A 19,448-nucleotide genomic window follows, 5' to 3' on the forward strand; every position below is an offset into this window, starting at 1 on the left:
GTGAACTCAGAGGTTTGTATGTTGGCATTGAAACTGCTCACTAAAACTTGCATGTAAAGGAAGTCACTGCCCAACGATTTCTACGCTTGCCATGTAGTAGAGACGGTCCGATAGATTTTTGGAAATGAAAGTAAATAAAATTCGAGTACAATACTGATCTAGCAAAAATAAGTTTTGATATACGCAAATCGTGGAAACAGAAACCTACATCATCCGAAATCTGGGGGTGGTAAAGGGAAGAGCCACGCGTGTTTTCAAGACATGCTGGGGATGTCTTTTGTTGCGAACTTGCTATCTTTACAGTTTTCCCCGTCCAGCATCTGGGTTGGAGGATCTTCATCTTCTTGGATTTCGGTGACATCTTTGGGGTTCAAGAAGCTCGGCTGGTTGGTTGAAGAAAGGAGTCGCGCCCACATCCTGTCAGTAATCACAACCTTGTTCTGCTTCTCTGTAATATGCTGCACATCGAAAATCAAACAGATCAATCACTGATGGGTCTTAATTTCAAACTGTCGGTTTCTATTGAGATAAAGAGCATGAAATTTAAGATGCAGTTGAAGGCGAAAATAAAGAAACGACGACAATGTAAGAGATGAGAAACCTACATTGAAAGGAATATAAGAATGCCTTCCATTGACAGGCCCACATATAAAGCCCGTGTACCCTGCCATTGCTCCATGAACCGCACTTTGAGCAAGGAGTGTGCAGTAGACGTTGTCGGCTGCATTGCTTGGAATAGCCCGGATCATGTACGTAGGATCTGGAAAAACAATTTGACTGGTTAGATGCTATTTCAAACTTACTTTTGCTGAATTTTTGAATGGGGAAACAGAAACAACTAAAGGAGGCAAATCTAGCACCGCTGACCTATATACTTAAGATTAATGGCGAGCTTTTGCTGCCTTCCAAAGTGACTCTGAAACGTAAGCAAACAACGGTTAACCAAACAAAGGATATGTAAATAGATTCATCAGTAAGATATCTGCATCAGCCCTGAACTCCTCAGTTGCCAGTCGGGGATGAGATTTTACTTGCAAATGGAGAGTGACTAGGAACTTTTATGACAGTAGATTCTCAGATGGTCAAGAGAGAGTTGATATGATGTGCAGAAAAGAAAACAGGGAGAGAAAATAAAACCGAGAAAAGATTGCAAGGGATACCTTTATCCTCTCAGAAATCCATAACCCAACATCTTTAAGTTGCTTGTTTCCTGAAGCATCCTGCTGGTTCATAGATTGCAAGCTCTCTGACAGAAGATCTTGTCCTGCACCCTCAGCTATCACAATAACCATATGTCCATTTTCTTTGAGTCGTTTTTCAATGTACTCAAAAAGTCCACCTTTTCCTTCAAGATAGAAGGGGGACTCCGGAATCAAACAACAGTCGACATCTCGACTGGCAAGTGTAGCATACATAGCTATGAAACCTGCATCAGGAAGTCCAGTTTAAGTGAAAAGCTGTATAAGGCTGGTACCAAAACATAACTAGTACGATCCCAATTAAATTTCATCCATTAGGATTGCATCTGCATGAGTCTGTGATATTGAAACATCTATAGGCACAGAATGAGAATATTTACCACTGTAGCGTCCCATTAGCTTCACAACACCAATACCATTCTCAATACTTTCAGCTTCAACATGAGCTGAATTAATGGCACGTTGAGCCTCCTCAACCGCAGTATCAAAGCCAAAAGATCTGTCTATAACCTGAATGAAGAAAATAAAATTACTACCTGAAACAACAAAAGCAGAAACCAAAGTTAGAATCATATGTTCTGTATAACAAGTACCGGAATGTCATTGTCTATGGTTTTTGGAATTCCTGCAACAGAAACTTTGAGGCCACGCCGCCTAATTTCCTGCACAATTAGAACTAAACTGCTAAAGAAATAGTTGTGACTTGAGAACAATGACGAGTAAATTCCATACAACTTAAACTTCAATAGCAAAGAAACAAAAGAGATTGTAACACACAGATCATCAAGACAAGTCAGATACAGTTACGCATGGAGTTATTCTTTTGTAAGAGAAGCCACGATCATTTAACATTGGCCTCGGTTATAAAATTCAAGGCTGCACCTTTCTGCGAATATATCAAACTTTCATCGTTTTGGGGACAGTAGTTTTACCTCATATATGACAGCTGCTCCTTTTTGAGTTCCATCACCTCCAATTATGTAAACCTGTATCACAAAACGTAAGCCATGAGAATTCGTCTCAGCACCTTGGCTGTGTGATTTTATGTTTGAAGTTACTATATAAAGTTAATACGATGCAGAACGATAGTTAAAAAGAACAAATCCGTACATGATTAATTCCACGATCCTGAATGCTGTCAACTATCTTTGCAGTATCATGTCCTCCTCGCGACGTACCAATGATGGTACCACCACGCTTGTGGATGTCATTGACAACCTTGGGTGTCAAGGTAACGGTGTTTCTGGCATAGAAACCCTTGTATCCTCCCTGATATATGTCAATGTAGAATTTGTTAGTGAGACATTAAACTCCTATCTGTTTTACAGAAGCAGTTTCAGGCTATTTCCTTTCTCAATGTCAAAAAACATATTGAACCTCGAGACTCTATCAATGTAAACACTCACGTCTATCCCAAGTACTTTCGAGACACCATACATGTGATAAAGTCCACACACAATTTCCCTGATAACCGTGTTGAGCCCCGGGCACAAACCACCACATGTTACAATACAAGCATGTACTTCAGCCGGGTTGAAATAAACCTGAACCAAACCACAACACAAATCCATGTCACTCAAATACAATGCACATTTCTTAATACTGTTACTTCAGCAGCAGTTCAGACAGCTAAAAATGTAATACCTTCTGGCGTGGTCCTGCCCGCCGGAAGTGTGTCCCTCTCGGACTATCCGTGTGAACAACAATCTGTAAACCAGAGGAAAACCATAGCATTTCAAGCTCACATACACAAATAACAACAGAGCGCAAAAAACTATTAAATAAATATAAAATTACAAAAAATTAATTAAAATTGCATGATTAATAAAAATACAAAATTTTAACACAATCTGATCTACCCTACACTCTATATAAAATTACAAAAAATAAATTTGAGAAATATGAATAATGTATTAAACTAAAAAAAAAGGGTAATTACCTTTTGAGCAACGGTGTCATCCACGTTAACAAAATACTGCCTAAAAAAAGTAAGATCATAAAAGAGTCAGTCTTTTGCATTGAATCAAATACCAAACAGAAACAGAAATCATGGGATGTATTAAATTTACGTACTTTACAACTGAATAAGCAGGATTGAATCGCAACGGATTGGGATAAGTCTGCACCCGCAACCAAACACCCAAAAAATCAATTAATTAAAAAAAAAAAATTTAAAACGAAATGCAGATAAAAAAAATTGAATTTAGAAAAAAGGGCGAGCGAGGAAGCTTTACAGGAAGATCGGACAAGTAATCGGAGAGATGGGGGACGTCTTCGAGAACGTAGCCGAAGTCGCCCTTGACCACCTTCATCTGCACGTTTCCGGCTGGATTCGAATCGCCCATTTGTAAATTTTTTATCCTTTTATTCTGTGACGGAAAACGTATGTAATTCGAAGGAAGCAGAAAAAAATATCAGAAATGTGTTGACGAACAGAGGAAGGAGGGAAGGAGATTGGGGTTGATATGGTAAATTGGAGCGTGTGGAGGGGTATTTATATTCCGCAATGATTTGGCCCGTGAGGGAGGGAGCGGGTAGTAAAACAATTTCGGAAATGTGTTGACGACTCGTTACGGGGAAAGCGACGGCGTCGCGGTCAACACGAGCGATGCAGTTTCCGGTAAGCAGAAACAGGGGCGCGATTTTAGTGGCGTATTTTTTTTTGGGCCGGAGGTTTATGCGAGGATCCGATACCAGGTTTTCCGTACGAAAACGGGTGGCGGGTTTAGTTGGCGGTAATTGTCCACTTTCGGCACCTGGTTTTTGAACTAGGTGGTTTTTAAACGGTGTATAAATTAGACACGGTACAAAATTTAGTGGCCAGGGAGTAATGTATAATTATCATATTTTTAAAAAAAGTTAATACTGGAGTTGTTGGAATATTATTTATTAGTTTATTTTTGTTTATGGTTTTTTTTTGGGACAATGATATTATAATTTTCTATATCCTTTAAGGGTTAGGATTTAGGGTTTATTAGAGTTTTCTATATCCTTTAAGGATTAGGATTTTGCTTTAGTTTTCACTATATATAGTAGGGGTGGGTTGGAAAAACCGAAAACCGAAAAAAACCGACAACCGAACCGAACCGAGACCGAAAAAAACCGAACCGAAAAAAAAAACCGAACCGAATTTGATGAACCGAACCGAACCGAAATTGGTTGGTTCGGTTTCGGTTTTTGAGGTATGAAAACCGGACCGGACTGAACCGAACCGAAATATGAAAATAAAAGATAAATACTCAAAACCTGCTGGAAGGAAGGTTCGAACCCCTTCCGTCCAGGTTGGGGATAGCTCATTCAAGCCAACTTGACTGTAGGGTTTGTATTGCTATGATTGTACCAGCATAATATTTATAGGATTCTAATCTTTAATGTTTTATAAAATTTATAAAGCTTACAAACCCTAGCAGCCGTCACCCATTTACCTTTTCATTCTCAAACATTCACTCTCTCTCTCCCTCTCTCCCATCCGCTGCTCTTCCTCTGTGCTTCCTCAGTCGATCTTTCATTCCTTCTTCTCTTCCTCCCTTCAACTCTCCTTCCTCTCTTCCTCTCTCCAACCTGCCAAGTCCATGGTTGTAACATGGATCTTACCTTTTCAAAGGATTACCACAAGAGGCGTAGGGTTTGTGATGAATTTATTTGACAATCCCCATTTTTTCCCTCTCCAAATCCTATGCCTCTTGTCTCTCTGCTCCTCGTCTAATATTCCTTGCTTTCTTCATAAACTTTCGATCTCTGCTTTTCAAATACAAGCCAAATAGTTTTTTAATCTGGGATTCATATGGAGGTCGCACGGTCCAAACATTCATCTTTGTTCCTCCGGATTTCTTTAACAGTAAGTATTCAATTTCTCTTTTTTTTTTTTTTTTTTTTCAGTTTCTTGTTTAATTCTTTGAGTGCTGAAAATGGTAGTTTTTTTCGTGTATTGATTAATAGTTTTTATTTCTTTGGTTTGTTGACTATGCTATGTGAATTTATTTGTTGACTATGCTTTGTGAATTTTTGAAGAAAAATTGGCTGATGTTGTTCTTGAATTTATGTGGTAGAGATCTTTGGTCTTTGGATCTATACTCTTTATTAAACCCTTGGATCTCGTCTGTTTGGCTGTGTTCGGACAGGTGCTCGTGGCCGGATGTTACAATCGGCGAGGCGTCGGTTGGTTGGTGGCGAGGGTTTGTGGATGCTTGGCGGCGGGTGATGCAGTAGAACCCTAGGTTTTCTTTTGTTGTATTTTATGGCTTGGGCCTGTATTGTTTGTTGGATCTGTATTTTATGGCTTGGGCCTGTATTGTTTGTTGGATCTTTTGGGCTAGTTTACCAATATCCATATCTTAAAATAATAATAATAATAATAGTAATAATAATAATGAAAAAAACCGAACCGGACCGAAACCAAACCGAAAAAACCGAAACCGAAAAAAACCGAACCGAAAAAAAACCGAAAAAAATTTGAACCGAACCGAACCGAAAATTCGGTTTGGTTTCGGTTTTGGCAAAAAACCGAACCGATTCAAACCGAACCCAGCCCTAATATATAGTAGTGTTTGTATTAGTTAGTTTTAATAAGTCAGTCACAATGTAGTCTCTTAGGGTGTTGTAACCCTTTCGGTATTTTCGTTTGTTTAATAATATTTTTATTATTTTGTTAGTCTCGTTCGTTGCGCATTCTGATATTTAACTGGAGGTTGAGCAAGTAGTTTATGGCTCAATTGGTTAAGAGTATTCGTTTATGCACTTGAGGTCTTGTGTTTGAATCTGCCTTTTCGTAGTTTAGATGAATTTAGTGTATATTATTATATCGTTTGTCAAGAAAAAAAACCAAACAACTGAATTTCATAAAACTCAATTACAATATTATTTAATACAGAAATAAGATATTGTCTTTTCTTATTAGGTTAATTTTTTTTTTGTTCTGAGTTTTTTCAATTAGTACGTTTTAAAAGGAGGAATTCAAACTCAAAATAATAAAAAAAAAAAAAGTTGATTTTCTTTTACCGCGGTCAAAGCAAGTTAACCATCTAATTTCTTATAGAAGAAAAGAAAAGAAAAAAGAATTACTAGTTTTTAACTTTTTACCCACAAAAATCTACATAGGAATTCCGATCTCAGCATACTATCTCTCCAACTTTAGAAAAAATTACGGGACACTGTATTTTACATATATTCGAAAAAAATAAGATATAAACAAAGAAGAAAAAAAGCAAACAACGTCGGTGGACTTCATATATGGTACACCCCAATCGGTTCAGGTTGGCTAAAAAAGGGAAATCTTAACAGAAAATAATGCAGGAATGAAAAAGAGAATAGAGAAAGAGGAGTTTGAGGAAAAAGAGGCAGTTTTTATCATTCATTTCATAACCCTTTCTGTCCACAACATTACATATTTATATCTCTTCCAAAGTGAGAAAACCTAGCTACTTGGACCCGAAGGAAATGCCGGTATGGGCCGTTCTCGAAGAGGAGGAGTAATGGGCTCACGTGAGTGGGCTTAACAACTCCCTCCCCCTTGAGAAAAGGCCTGTCCTCAGGCCTGGAATTCAGGGTAACGAGCCAGGATGGTGTCGGCTTCCTCCCAGGTTGCGTCTTCGGTGGGTAGGCCGGACCACTTGATCAACCATTTTGTCACTGCTTTGTTGTTTTTCTTGAACATGCCCCTGTCAAGCACGGTTTCTGGTTGCCATTGTAGAGTTCCGGAGGAGTCGAAAGAAGGCAAGTCAGAGAGGGGAGGAGAAGCACTGCCGAGCTTGGGTTTGAGGAGAGACACGTGAAAGACGGGATGGATCTTGGAGTTTGGAGGTAAACGAAGCTGATATGCCACAGACCCGACTCGCTTTGTAATTTGGAATGGGCCATAGAACTTGGGTGCTAACTTGTTTGTCGTCCTCGTAGTCACCGAGTGCTGGCGGTAAGGTTGCAGCTTCAAGTAAACCCAGTCACCAACGTTAAACACCCGCTCAGTTCTCTTGTGATCATAGATTTGTTTCATTCTATTCTGTGCAAGCTGCAGATTGGCCCGCAGACGACTTATCAACTTGTCTCGGTCTTGTAATGCTGCATCAACCGAGTGGACTGCCGTGGACCCGGGCATGTACATGCGAATGGTTGGTGGTTCGATACCGTAGACAGCTTGATACGGGGACATTTTAATGGCAGAATGGAAGCTTGTGTTATACCACCATTCAGCCCAAGGAATGAGAGAGGACCATGTGGTAGGTTTGTCACTTGAGAAGCACCGAAGGTAGTGTTCCAATGTTCTGTTGAGGACTTCCGTTTGCCCATCCGTTTGAGGGTGGTAAGCAGAGCTGTGGCAAAGTTTGCTACCTTGGAGGTTGAAGAATTCTTGCCAAAAGTTGCTGATGAAGATTGGGTCTCTGTCTGAGACTATCGATTTGGGCATGCCATGGAGTTTGAAAATCTCCTTGGTGAAAATGTCGGCAACCGAGGTGGCTGTGTAAGGATGTTTCAGGGGAATGAAGTGGCCATACTTCGATAAGCGATCGACAACAACAAGAATGACAGTGTACCCGTTGGAATTGGGTAGTCCCTCCACAAAATCAAGGGCGATGTCCTGCCATATGCCTGCAGGAATGGGCAAGGGCTGCAACAATCCGGGAGGGTGGATATTCTCAATATTTTGGCGTTGGCATTCCGTGCATTCAGCTACAAATTGTTTGGTTTCCTTCTTTATCCCTGGCCAAAAAAAATTTCTGGTAAGGCGTTTGTATGTGCGAAGAAATCCGGAGTGGCCACCTTGAAGGGATGCATGGAATTCGGCCAGTAGCTTAGGGCGCCATTGGGAAGTGAGTGGAACAAAGACCCTTTGTTTGTAGTGCACCACATCATTGATCAGGGAAAAGCCTTTGATGAGAGTGTTTGGTGCAGACAGTAAGAGACTCCAAACTTTTTGCACGTCCGGATCGTGCGCATAAGAATCTTGCAACTGAGGGATGCAGTCAAAAACAGGGGTGGAGAGGCCCATTACTAGCAGTAGTTCGGCTTTACGGGAGAGGGCATCTGGGGCCGTGTTTTGAGAACCGGGGCGGTACTCAACCGAGTAGTTGTACCTGAGTAGTTTTACCAGCCAATGTTGTTGTTGTGGGGTTGTAATCCGCTGTTCTAGGAAGTGCTTGAGTGGTTGATGATCAGTGATGATGCGGAATTGTTGGCCCAAGAGGTAGGGACGCCAATGTTGTACTGCAAATACAATGGCGAGCATTTATTTGTCATAGGTCGACAGTCCAAGGTTACGCCCCGAGAGAGCTTTGCTAAGGTATGCAATTGGATGTCCATCTTGGCTTAAAACAGCTCCAATACCCGTGCCCGATGCATCCGTTTCGACCACGAACTGCTTGGAAAAATCTGGTAAAGCAAGGACTGGTGCTGTGGCTAACATATTCTTCAAAGCTTGGAAGGCCGTAGTGGATTCTGGTGACCACAGAAAGCCTCCTTGTTTGAGCATGTTGGTTAAGGGCTTGGCAATGAGTCCGTAGTGTTTCACGAATTTTCTGTAATAGCCTGTTAATCTGAGGAAACCGCGAAGACTTTTAAGGGATGTTGGTTGTGGCCAGGAGGTGATGGCCTGTATCTTGGATTGATCCACAGCAACACCTTCTCCAGAAATTACATGACCTAAGTAATCAACTCGGTCCTTGCCGAATGAGCACTTGCTTAGTTTAACCTTCAAGCTGTGTTCAGAAAGAATCTCGAAAATTGTCTCCAAATGGGAGAGGTGAGATGCGACGGAAGGACTATAGACAAGTATGTCATCAAAAAAAACTAAGACAAATTTTCGTAAGTACGGACGGAAAATCGAATTCATTAAGGATTGAAATGTGGCAGGGGCATTTGATAAGCCGAATGGCATTACCGTGAATTCGTAGTGGCCTTCATGGGTGCGGAAGGCTGTCTTGGCGATGTCATCGGCGTGCATTCGGATTTGATGGTAACCTGATCGGAGGTCCAGTTTTGAAAAAATGGTGGCGCCATGTAATTCATCAAGCAGTTCATCGACAACCGGTATTGGAAAACGATCTTTGACAGTGGCTGCATTTAAAGTACGGTAATCAATACAGAGGCGCCATGTATTGTCTTTTTTCTTGACCAGGAGGACAGGAGAAGAGAATGGACTGGAAGTTGGGCGGATAACCTCTGAATTTAAAAATTCCTGCACCTGCTTTTCTATCTCAGCCTTTTGACAATGAGGATAACGATATGGTCTAACATTGATGGGCTTGGTATCGGGGAGTAGGGGTATTTTGTGGTTGATGGGTCTTTCGGGTGGAAGTCCCGACGGGGTGGTGAAAAGGTGCTTGTATTTGTGGAGGAGGGAGAAAATGGCTGGATGTGTGTCCCTGGGTGGGGTAGGGTTGCTGTTTGGGGAAGTGATGGAGGCTAAGAGAGTGTACGGGTTGTCCAGTAATTTTTCCATTTGGAGGCAGGTAGGGAACAATGAGGAGGAGGGTGTTAAGCCTTGTAATGTGTAGGTTCGCCCGCCCACTGAAAAAACCATGGTTTTCTGTTTGAAATGCCAGCCAATGAACCCTAGAGATTCCAACCATTCAGCACCTAAAATGAGGTCACAACCGGGTACATCCAGTAAGATAAAAGACCCAGTGAAAGTGTAGTCCTGTATTTGGAGCGATACACCCGTGACACGTTTGGATGAATAACGATCATTTGCTGCTGTTGTGAATTTCACGGGGGCAATTGGATGTACCGGTAAACCTAGTTGATCAGCAATGTGGGGGTTCATGAAGTTGCATGCAGCTCCCGAATCGATGAGGACAATGATGGGTTTAGAGGAGATGGAACCGTGCAGTCTCATAGGTCGACCAATATTGATACCCGGGATGGAAAACAGTTCAAGCATGTGACAAGAGGGTTCCTCGGCTGTATGGTTGTCATCTTGGCAATCGTGAAATGTGGAGGAATCGTCCTCAGGCAGAGTTGGGTCAAGCAATATGAGGAGTGGGGTTTTGCATTTGTGGGTGGGAGAGTATTGTTCATGGCAGCTAAAACATTCGTTTTTGCGCCGTTTGTCCTGTACTTCAGTTGGTGTAAGGCGCCTGAATGCGCTATGGGGCAGGAGGGGTTGTTTTGTAGTGATGGGTGGTGTCGGACTGGAGAAAGAGGAAGGAGCAGAGATGTTATTTGTGAGGAAGGAGCGGGGAAAATTGGGGCGGGTAGAACGTTTGGAGTGCAGCTTAGTTTCAAAAATTTTGGCTAATTTCTGGGCTTGATGGAGAGATTCAGGTTCGAGAGCAAGGATGTCATGACGTATGTCCTCCTTTAACCCGCCCAGAAACACATGTTTCAATTGGTTTTCAGTCCAATCAGTGACCCTGCAAGAAAGCCGTGTGAACTCTGCCAGATAGTCATCAACAGTAGTCTTTTGTTGAATATGAGTAAGCTGGGATTCAATGTTTGCGCGGTCACCACCACCAAAACGTTGAAGCAACAAGTCAACAAATAAACCCCAATTATCTCTGCCGTGCCTTTGTTCAAAACCCCTCATCCAAATAGAAGCATCTGCACCAAAATTACAAGCTGCAACAAGGACCCATTGTTGAGGGGGGACCTCGTAATAGTCGAGATATCGTTCCGCCATGGCCAACCACCCGTAAGGGTCTTCCCCAGTGAAATGCGGGAGTTCTAGTTTGATGGGTTTGAAGGTGTTGGGAGGGTGTTGGGCAGTGTATGGTGGTGGTTGGGTGTGGTGAGTAGAAGGAGGGGTGGGGGACGGGGAAATATGGAAGGAGTGCGAAGTAAATGGTGTTGGGTGGGTGTGGGTGTAGGGGTGCGGTGAGTAATGAGAGGAAGAAGCTGGGTTGGGTTGCGAGTGGGCCGGCCTGGGTGTGATAGTAATAGGGGATAGTGTGGGCCGGGTTGAGGGGGTGTAGGTAGGGAGTGGGTTGAGGTTGGGTGGGTTAGAGAGACCCAGGCCCAAGGGAGAAGAACTTGGTGCGGGGAAGAGGGAGCAGAAAGAGGGTTGCAAATTGGAGGTGGAGGCTCTGGGGTTGGGGGTGGGGTTTGGGTGGACGGCGGGTGCTGGGGTGGGAGTGGGTGAGACGGTAGTGGTCGGGGTTGGTGGGAGGGCTGATTTAAGGTGGCGCAGCTCCTCTAACAGTACGGTTTGAAAGGATGCGAACTGGGAGGTCATGGTGGTTTGGAAAGCTGTGTTGGAATCGCTGAGTTGGTCCAAGGATTTCTGGAATGAAGCTTGCTGATTTTCCAGAATGGCGATTGTGTCACAGACATCCTCGACTTGGTTACGGAGGTGCTCGTGACGAACATCCACCGCAGCGGCGACGACGTCGGGGTCAGAGCTAGCGGATTGTGTGTTTTTGCCCATCTGTCGACGGGCTCTGATACCAATTGGTACACCCCAATCGGTTCAGGTTGGCTAAAAAAGGGAAATCTTAACAGAAAATAATGCAGGAATGAAAAAGAGAATAGAGAAAGAGGAGTTTGAGGAAAAAGAGGCAGTTTTTATCATTCATTTCATAACCCTTTCTGTCCACAACATTACATATTTATATCTCTTCCAAAGTGAGAAAACCTAGCTACTTGGACCCGAAGGAAATGCTGGTATGGGCCGTTCTCGAAGAGGAGGAGTAATGGGCTCACGTGAGTGGGCTTAACAATATACTCCAAAATTAATTAATTTGGCCCACCAACATCATTAGACCGACAAAAATAAGATGGACGCAAGCCCAAGAGAAAAGGCGTGGACCCGGTTCACACTGGATTCGGCAAGAAATCGATATAGTACACTAACAGACAACTCACATCGCGCCACGTGTAACCTTTTTTGACATACCCGCTTCAGATAGTGAGGGAGGCAGCCAGCTATTTATCTTCCATTCCCGTTGGATTCCAGAACCTTCCCTCCTTTCCACCGCAAAAGCATTCAACGCCAGAACACAGAAGAAGAAGATCAATCAGAAGCACGGAACGATGTCGTGGCAGCAGTACGTCGACGACCACTTGATGTGCGACATCGACGGCAACAGCCTCACCGCCGCCGCTATCCTCGGCCAAGACGGCAGCGTTTGGGCTCAGAGCGCTACTTTCCCCGCGGTTCGACCCTCTTTCTTTCCTTCGTGTTTATTTCGCTGTTTAAGTTCTAGATTTACTTCGTTCACTGGATCTGATCGATTTCGAAAGGTAGCTTGAGCACCGACTGGTTCGGTCAATCGGTGTCTGATCCGATCGACGACATGCGTATGATTTGTACTTGATAAAGAATCGATGAACTTAATTGAAGTGTTTATGTGGTTTTTGATGTGATTAATTTGGAGTAATCGGTCCTTAATTTGAATCAGTTCAGATGCTTGATCGATTTACTTTTACAGTATTACTGTTTGGATTAGAGTGTAATCGAAATGCTCAGAACAAATTGGTCGATTTTTTTTTGTTAGTTTTCTGAATTTATTATTGATTGTTGTTATAGTTTAAGCCTGAGGAGATTGCTGCAATTCTGAAAGATTTCGACCAACCCGGAACGCTTGCCCCAACCGGATTATTCCTTGGCGGGACGAAGTATATGGTGATCCAAGGTGAACCGGGCGCTGTCATTCGAGGAAAGAAGGTGAGGAGGTTTTAGAATCCTGCTCTTATGTGATGCCATAGATACAATTACGCAGAACTCCTTTGTCCCATGAATGTCGTTTTGATTGATTGCGGTTGAGTGTCGCTACTGACTATAAAATTTTGCGTCGAAGATGGGGATATGGAAACCACATAATGCCGCTTTATAGGTGCAGATGTTTGATTTGTTTTTCTCTGTGATATTTCTGTTGACGTGATGTGTCTAATATATGTCAGGGTTCGGGTGGAATTACCATTAAGAAGACCAGCCAGGCCCTGTTAATCGGTATATACGATGAGCCTTTGACTCCTGGGCAGTGCAACATAGTTGTGGAGAGGCTGGGCGATTACCTTATCGAGCAGGGTCTCTAATTGCTTCGGTGAGTTGATTCTCTCCCCAATCGTCTGCTCTTGCTGTTTTCATTTCTAGGTTTTTGGAGACGGGGCTTGCATCAACCGCGATTGGACATTGTTTTCATCTTTTGTTCGGCAGTAGCTAGTTTATTTGAAGTTATGGTGAACTTGGTTTGAAAACAAAGTTGTTGCTGCTTGGGATGTGATGGATTTTATGTATGAAAACCGTTTGTCTTTGCGTTCTGGGATCTCTGGATATGGATTGTCGTGAATGATAGCGTTTTAATTTTGCAATTATTATCCCATAAAGCTATTTTCTTCCGTTCACCGGAAACCATATGTAATTGGTGTCGTTATCAATGGAAATGCCTTGTGTGAAACTGGTAGTTATACCAAGTTGTTTGGTTTCTGGAACATGAAATTAACAAGTGAATAGGGTCGAATTCACCGAGCCATAGATGTTCGGGTTCGTTAATACGAGGGCATTTGAGCAATCTTTCAGTATTGTTATGCGTCTAAAATCGTGTTTTACCTATGTATTTATTCTGAAATTTATCATTTTACGAAGGAAAACTTGCAAGTCGAAAGTCCGCAGATGCGTTATTTACTAATCTTGAAGTCGCCTGCCTGCCTTAAGGAAGCCGGCTACTCAAGCTGTTCCCGTATACATCAAGCTTTGGAAGCCGTTCAGATTCGAATCCAAAACCGATATTTCGAAATCTGAAAAAATTCCAAAATCTAGAGAACCTGGTACTGCTTAACAATCTCCGCTCAACACTTGCTACCAGTAGTCATTGCAAGAGCATTTCCCATCTTTGAAATGGTGGAACCGACTGCGATCGCGCACAACAATCTCTCGCTCAACAATTTTAGAGATTAGTTTCGTTGCATCGTGGCAGTCGTTACAAACTCGCAAATTCTTCACGATTCGAATTGTGGTTCCAGGACTGGTACTAATCAGCCCGAATGCAATCGCTAGCCTCTCGCTATGAACCAATAACGCATCCTCTTTCTCTTCTTCATCGATATTATGTAGGACTAAATCCGTCTTCGGTTTGTACCCAGCTAGCTTCATTTTCCTCCTTAGTTCTCTAATCATCGAATATATCTTGTCCATCTGAGGATGCGACAGGTCTCCCATGAAGAACTCATGAACTATGTTGTCCACCTCTATCCAGCTGCATCCAGGTGTTTTCGATACGCCTTTATCTCGCATTTGCAGCCTAAAGCTTGCTGCATCGTCTAGCCTACCCATTGACGTATATACATTAGCGAGATAAACATAGCTTCCAGAATGATCGGAATCTAGTTCAAGAATACGCTGAACTACACGTTCCCCTCTCTCACTATCTTTATAAATCCGGCAACCACCTAGCAATGCTCCCCAGACTATAACATTAGGCCGCATCGGCATTGTGTTGATCATATCCTCTGCTTCAATAAGGCGGCCGGCACGACTGAGAAGATCAACCACACATCCATAATGCTCAACCTTGGGAATGATCCCGTATGCTTTGGCCATCAAATCAAAATACTCAAGCCCCTTATCGATCAAGCCAGCGTGTGTGCATGCTGTCAGTAATCCCATAAAAGTAATGTCATTCGGCTTCACCTCATACTCAATCATTTTGTCGAAACACCCGAAAGCTTCATCAGCATGGCCATTCATGGCCAATCCAGTGATGATAATGCTCCAAGATATCACATCTCTCTCATGCATCTTATTAAAAACCCGTTTGGCCTCAATTATGCAGCCGCACTTCGCATACATATCCGCCAATGCATTCCCCAAAAAAAGACCTAATTCCATCCCATTCCGTCTTATAAACCGATCAATCCACTTCCCCAAGTCAAGAGCACCAAGGTGAGCGCAAGCAGACAGCACACTGATCAGCGTAACATCATTTGGCGTCACCCCACATTGCTGCATTTGCCTAAACATCTCAATAGCGTCAGCATACTTCTCATTCTGTGCATACCCCGCAATCATTGCATTCCAAGAAACCACATTCCTCTCCGGCATCTCATCAAAAAGCCTCCGAGCCGCCTCCAACTCACCTGCCTTCGCATACGCACTGATCATAGTCGACCAAGAGAACAAAGTCTTCTCTTCCATCCCATCAAACACCCACCTAGCCTTCTCAACCTGCCCACTCGAACAATACCCAGAAACCAAAGTGTTCCAGGAAACAACGTCTCTCACAGACATATCATCAAACAGCTTCTGGGCAATCCCAAAATTACCCACCTTAAAATACATATCAGTAAGCGAATTTCTAACAAACAGATTGGATTCACACCCGTATTTCGAAACAAAGCAGTGAACTTTCTCGCCCTCCACCACTCGTGCAATCCCGGCGCAGGCCTTGAGCACCGAAGTGAAGGTGTACTCGTCCGGGTCCGGAGCATCCGGCGAACCCAATTGCCGATTGAAAAAATATATCGTGTTCTGCCAGTCATTGTTTTGGGCGAATGCTTTGAGAAGGGAGTTGTAGCAGAAAATATTCGGCGTTTTGAGGTGGTGGTTGAATACGAGTGCAGCGTGGCGGTTGTTGGCGTGGGCGGCGGCGACGCCGATGAGCTTGACGGCGATGATGTTTGGGTCGATGGAGGGGATTGGGTTGGTGAGGAGTTGGGCTTGGATTTGGTAGAGGTGGCGCATTGTAAGCTGGGCGGCGCATCTTAGCAGGAGGTTGGTGAGCTTGGGGTGGTTGTGCGGGTAGAGAATAGCCAGGGTGAGTTCGGACTGAGTCGCTAACTATGGAACCGAAAAAGATGGTGAAACAAAACTAACCAGCCTCCTTTATCAAAATTTCATCATAGGCATATGTACCCAAAGCCTAACTTATACTCGTTTATGAGATTTGGATTCAAAATCTCTTATAACATTACGAAAACTAAATGCTCATAAATGGATAATACAATTTTTATTTTTGAAATTTAAACAAAGTAAAGACTAACTTAATCCAACCGAATCCAAACCCAAAGTAGAGCTATTTTTCGTTACTTTAGACTAGAGATGCGATTTGGCCCAACGTGATCCTTTAGCGAACTTGACTCAACTCAACTCATTTTGTATCTTGTTCATGTTGCTTGATTTGCATGACATCTTAACTTCTTTTTTTGCACTTACATTGAAATGAATCCACAAAACCCTTTTGCATGTGAGAAGACTCGCCTACACTGTCGTGAATAAATGGTCAAACATATAAGTTTTACATAAAAAATGTCAAATTAAGATTCAAGTCATATATATTTTATACAATAGGATAAAGAGTTGAACCTAAGAGCTTTTTTATTCGGAAAATGATTAGAACTATAGAAACTTCAATTCTCCAATAAAAAAAAGTAGATGATTTAAGTAGAGTGAAAATTCTAAACTCTAGAGTACATCAATGTTTGACATGCACAATCGAATTCAACAATTTGATTGACAATGAAAAATTAGATTTATCATAATGTGCTAAAAGCTAAAATCCCTAAAAATATCATATCAAAATTTGGCTTTTTTGGTCATTTTCTTAAAGGATATATTGGTCTTTAGATACGTCGTTTGGTCTTATAAAATCAATTTCCTTATCGAACACGGATGCCTTGTCAACGTAGGAGTACATATAAAAGCACTCCGCTCAACTCCTCTAACTTACTAATTTGTTACCTTTTCCGACTGGGAAATGGGAGGGAGATAAATAGGGATCCCATCCCTCCCATTCGACAACTCTCAATTCCAGCCAAAACAAACAAAGCAAGCAAACAAACATGGATGCCATTGCCAATGTCATCTCTTCTCTCGCAAGCACCACCAACAACAACTCACCATCAGCACCTCCCTCGAAGAGGAGCAAGTTTGAGGAGGCTCCAAGTGCTCCTCCTTGTCGTCGTCATCATGGTCATCACCGTCATTGCCATGTTATTACGAGTTATATGTGATGCAAGAGTATGGTGTGGTGGAATCGTGGAGTGATTCATACCGCATGACGCTCCTGAAGCCATTCCCTTCAAGCTTCCATGTTGGGTTTAAAAGCAACGGCGGACAAGTGTTCAGAGCTCTAAATAATGATGTGGACGTTGGAGCAGTTATGTTTTATTTAAATATTCATATATATATATTTATGTTTTGTTTTATTAGAAATATTAAGTATATAATTGTTAATTGCTATTAACCTTATCAGTTAATAAGGAGTAATTGGCACCACATAAATATGTTTTGAGATTCCTTCTCTGTATAGAGAAGAAGAACAAGTCTTAATCCATAATCCTTCCATAATCATTCCGTATTGATTTTTTCCCGTTTTGGATCTCGTCCGTTTTAATTTTTCCTTGTGATTTCCAACGGTTTTGAACCCCAAATAACTACAGTGTTGATTCCTTACGGTTTTGTAATCCCAACGTCTCTTTTCTTTATGTAATATATACTAGTAGAAGCTCAAATAGACAGCGGGGGATGTGTTCCCGATTGTATGTTGTAGTAGAAGTGCGTTTGTAAAATATTCTTTGTTTTCGTAGTTTTATCGCTAACCTGGATATTTGGTAGTTTGACTTGGTAAATGAGTGTAATTACCTCAAGTTACTACGGTAATAGGAGGCAGATGTCGTTAGAGTTGTTACTTGAAGTTGAAGGTCCATGGAAGTTGGATTTGGAATTTGAGATATGTAGGTTTGGTCCTTTTCTCTTGTAAATTATCCTTTTGGTCAGCTGGCAAATGTTTAATTCATTTATACTAACATTTGCCTACACACTTTGTGTGTATGAACATATTTTTTTAGAAAATGAGAAGGAGAGAGGGAGAGAGAGAGAACGTGGGGAAGTGGGAGGTTTTTATTTTTGATTTTATTTTCGTGGTTTTTTTTTTTTTAATATTGAAGGTTTTTTAACATCACCAGTAGGTGATGTTTCAATAAAAAATAGTAAAATTTGAACTTGTGAAATTACATTATTGCCCATCATTTTTTTTGTGTGATAGAAGACTAATTTATCTTTGGGTTATTATACAAAATGACCCCTGAAATTTGCATGATCAATAGAAATGGTCCATGAGATTAAAATCAATATAAATGGTTTCTGAGATTGTCCACCATCCATGATTTTGGTCATTCCGTTAAAAACTCTTTGGGCAATTTTCAAAGCTTTGTAACTCAATCGTTTCTTAATCAAATTTGACCTATAATATATCAAAATGAAGATAGGAAAGTGTAGAATAAGTTTATACCTATTTGGAAGCCTAATGGTTGCCGGAGATGGCCGAAAAATAGGCTGAACAATGACTGGTCCGCAGAAAAAATGGAAAACTCGCCGGAAACTGGGTAAACTTTAAACGTTCATAACTTCTTCAACGAAATTGAGTGATTTAAAAGCTAAAATCATACTTCTTGACGATACAAAGAGAATGGTACATTTTTCAAATGCTAACTCACCGTGGTTTGGTCGGATAACGGCTCGAAAGTGGCTAACCATTTTCGAGCAGTTTTCCGGCTAAATCGCGTCGAGTTAGTAGTCAATAAATATATCATTCTCTTCGTATTGTCGAGAAGTATGATTTTCGTTTTTGAATCACTCAATTTCGTTGAGTATTGAAGAAGTTATGAACATTTAAAGTTTACCCAGTTTCCGGCGAGTTTTTCAGTTTTCCCACGGTTTAGTCACCTTTCAGGCTATTTTCCGGCCATCTCCGGCAATCGTATAATCTTGTTATACTCGTTCTTATCTTCATTTTGATATATTATGTTTCGAATTTGATTAAGAATCAATTGAGTTACGAAGTTTTGAAAATTGACCAAAGAGATTTTAACAGAATGACCAAAATCATGGATGGTGAACAATCTTAAGGACCATTTCTATTGATTTTCAATCTCAGGAACCATTTCTATTGATTTTCAATCTCAAGGACTAATTTGTATAATAACCCTTTATCTTTTCACCCTCTTTTGGTTGACAAATAGAGTTTCATTAATTAATAGAGATATATGTTATGCGAATTGCATAAAGGTTTTAGTGGAAAAAAATAGAAGTTTTACATATTGGTTTAATAGCAACATATTGAAAATGTGTAAGTTCGAAGGTTCTTTCGGTGTGCAAGGAAGAGCCTCATCAGAAGGAGAAGGTTCTAGACTGTTTTGACCTGGGGACAACGTGGTATTTTTGAACTGCTTACACATTTTGGGCAGAGCCGCGAAACGTCTTAAAGATAACAACTTAGACCACGACTCATCCCAAAAATCATTCACCACTCAAGGCCTCTACATTTTTCGGATAACTTTGTTTCTTTCTATTTCAGTTTACAATAGTGGAAGTGGTGGATTTCA

General features: G+C 41.7%; 4 protein-coding genes across 4 annotated transcripts; 1 reads left to right on the forward strand and 3 right to left on the reverse strand.

The window, feature by feature from the left end:
* Nucleotides 1–94: 94 nt before the first annotated feature.
* On the reverse strand, nt 95–3,909 carry LOC126602511 (ATP-dependent 6-phosphofructokinase 6-like). Its single transcript, XM_050269412.1, has 13 exons — nt 3,434–3,909; nt 3,273–3,319; nt 3,139–3,178; nt 2,844–2,906; nt 2,606–2,743; nt 2,310–2,468; nt 2,132–2,185; nt 1,793–1,861; nt 1,580–1,709; nt 1,161–1,426; nt 868–916; nt 606–760; nt 95–458 (listed from the first exon to the last, which is right to left on the reverse strand). The coding sequence occupies exons 1-13, from the start codon at nt 3,542–3,544 to the stop codon at nt 255–257; spliced, it is 1,485 nt and encodes a 494-aa protein (XP_050125369.1). The 5' UTR covers nt 3,545–3,909; the 3' UTR covers nt 95–254.
* Nucleotides 3,910–8,418: 4,509 nt separating this feature from the next.
* LOC126601434 (uncharacterized) lies at nt 8,419–11,553 on the reverse strand. The gene has a single exon (XM_050268150.1). It carries the CDS (start codon nt 11,551–11,553, stop codon nt 8,419–8,421), a length of 3,135 nt encoding a protein of 1,044 aa, XP_050124107.1.
* Nucleotides 11,554–12,060: 507 nt separating this feature from the next.
* LOC126604255 (profilin-3-like) lies at nt 12,061–13,525 on the forward strand. Its single transcript, XM_050271433.1, has 3 exons — nt 12,061–12,281; nt 12,655–12,792; nt 13,029–13,525. The coding sequence occupies exons 1-3, from the start codon at nt 12,159–12,161 to the stop codon at nt 13,161–13,163; spliced, it is 396 nt and encodes a 131-aa protein (XP_050127390.1). The 5' UTR covers nt 12,061–12,158; the 3' UTR covers nt 13,164–13,525.
* Nucleotides 13,526–13,726: 201 nt separating this feature from the next.
* On the reverse strand, nt 13,727–15,899 carry LOC126604254 (pentatricopeptide repeat-containing protein At3g62890-like). The gene has a single exon (XM_050271432.1). It carries the CDS (start codon nt 15,805–15,807, stop codon nt 13,927–13,929), a length of 1,881 nt encoding a protein of 626 aa, XP_050127389.1. The 5' UTR covers nt 15,808–15,899; the 3' UTR covers nt 13,727–13,926.
* Nucleotides 15,900–19,448: the final 3,549 nt, after the last annotated feature.

Source organism: Malus sylvestris, chromosome 15 (assembly GCF_916048215.2).
Source record: "Malus sylvestris chromosome 15, drMalSylv7.2, whole genome shotgun sequence".
Taxonomy (NCBI): Eukaryota; Viridiplantae; Streptophyta; class Magnoliopsida; order Rosales; family Rosaceae; genus Malus; species Malus sylvestris.

Coding starts and splice junctions, on each gene's coding strand:
- LOC126602511 (XM_050269412.1), bottom strand. CDS start 3,544: ATGGGCGATTCGAATCCAGCCGGAAACGTGCAGATGAAGGTGGTCAAG. Junction 3,179..3,272: donor CCTGCTTATTCAGTTGTAAA/GTACGTAAATTT, acceptor TACTTTTTTTAG/GCAGTATTTTGTTAACGTGG. Junction 2,186..2,309: donor AGGATCGTGGAATTAATCAT/GTACGGATTTGT, acceptor TTTGTGATACAG/GTTTACATAATTGGAGGTGA.
- LOC126601434 (XM_050268150.1), bottom strand. CDS start 11,553: ATGGGCAAAAACACACAATCCGCTAGCTCTGACCCCGACGTCGTCGCC.
- LOC126604255 (XM_050271433.1), top strand. CDS start 12,159: ATGTCGTGGCAGCAGTACGTCGACGACCACTTGATGTGCGACATCGAC. Junction 12,282..12,654: donor AGAGCGCTACTTTCCCCGCG/GTTCGACCCTCT, acceptor TTGTTGTTATAG/TTTAAGCCTGAGGAGATTGC. Junction 12,793..13,028: donor CTGTCATTCGAGGAAAGAAG/GTGAGGAGGTTT, acceptor AATATATGTCAG/GGTTCGGGTGGAATTACCAT.
- LOC126604254 (XM_050271432.1), bottom strand. CDS start 15,807: ATGCGCCACCTCTACCAAATCCAAGCCCAACTCCTCACCAACCCAATC.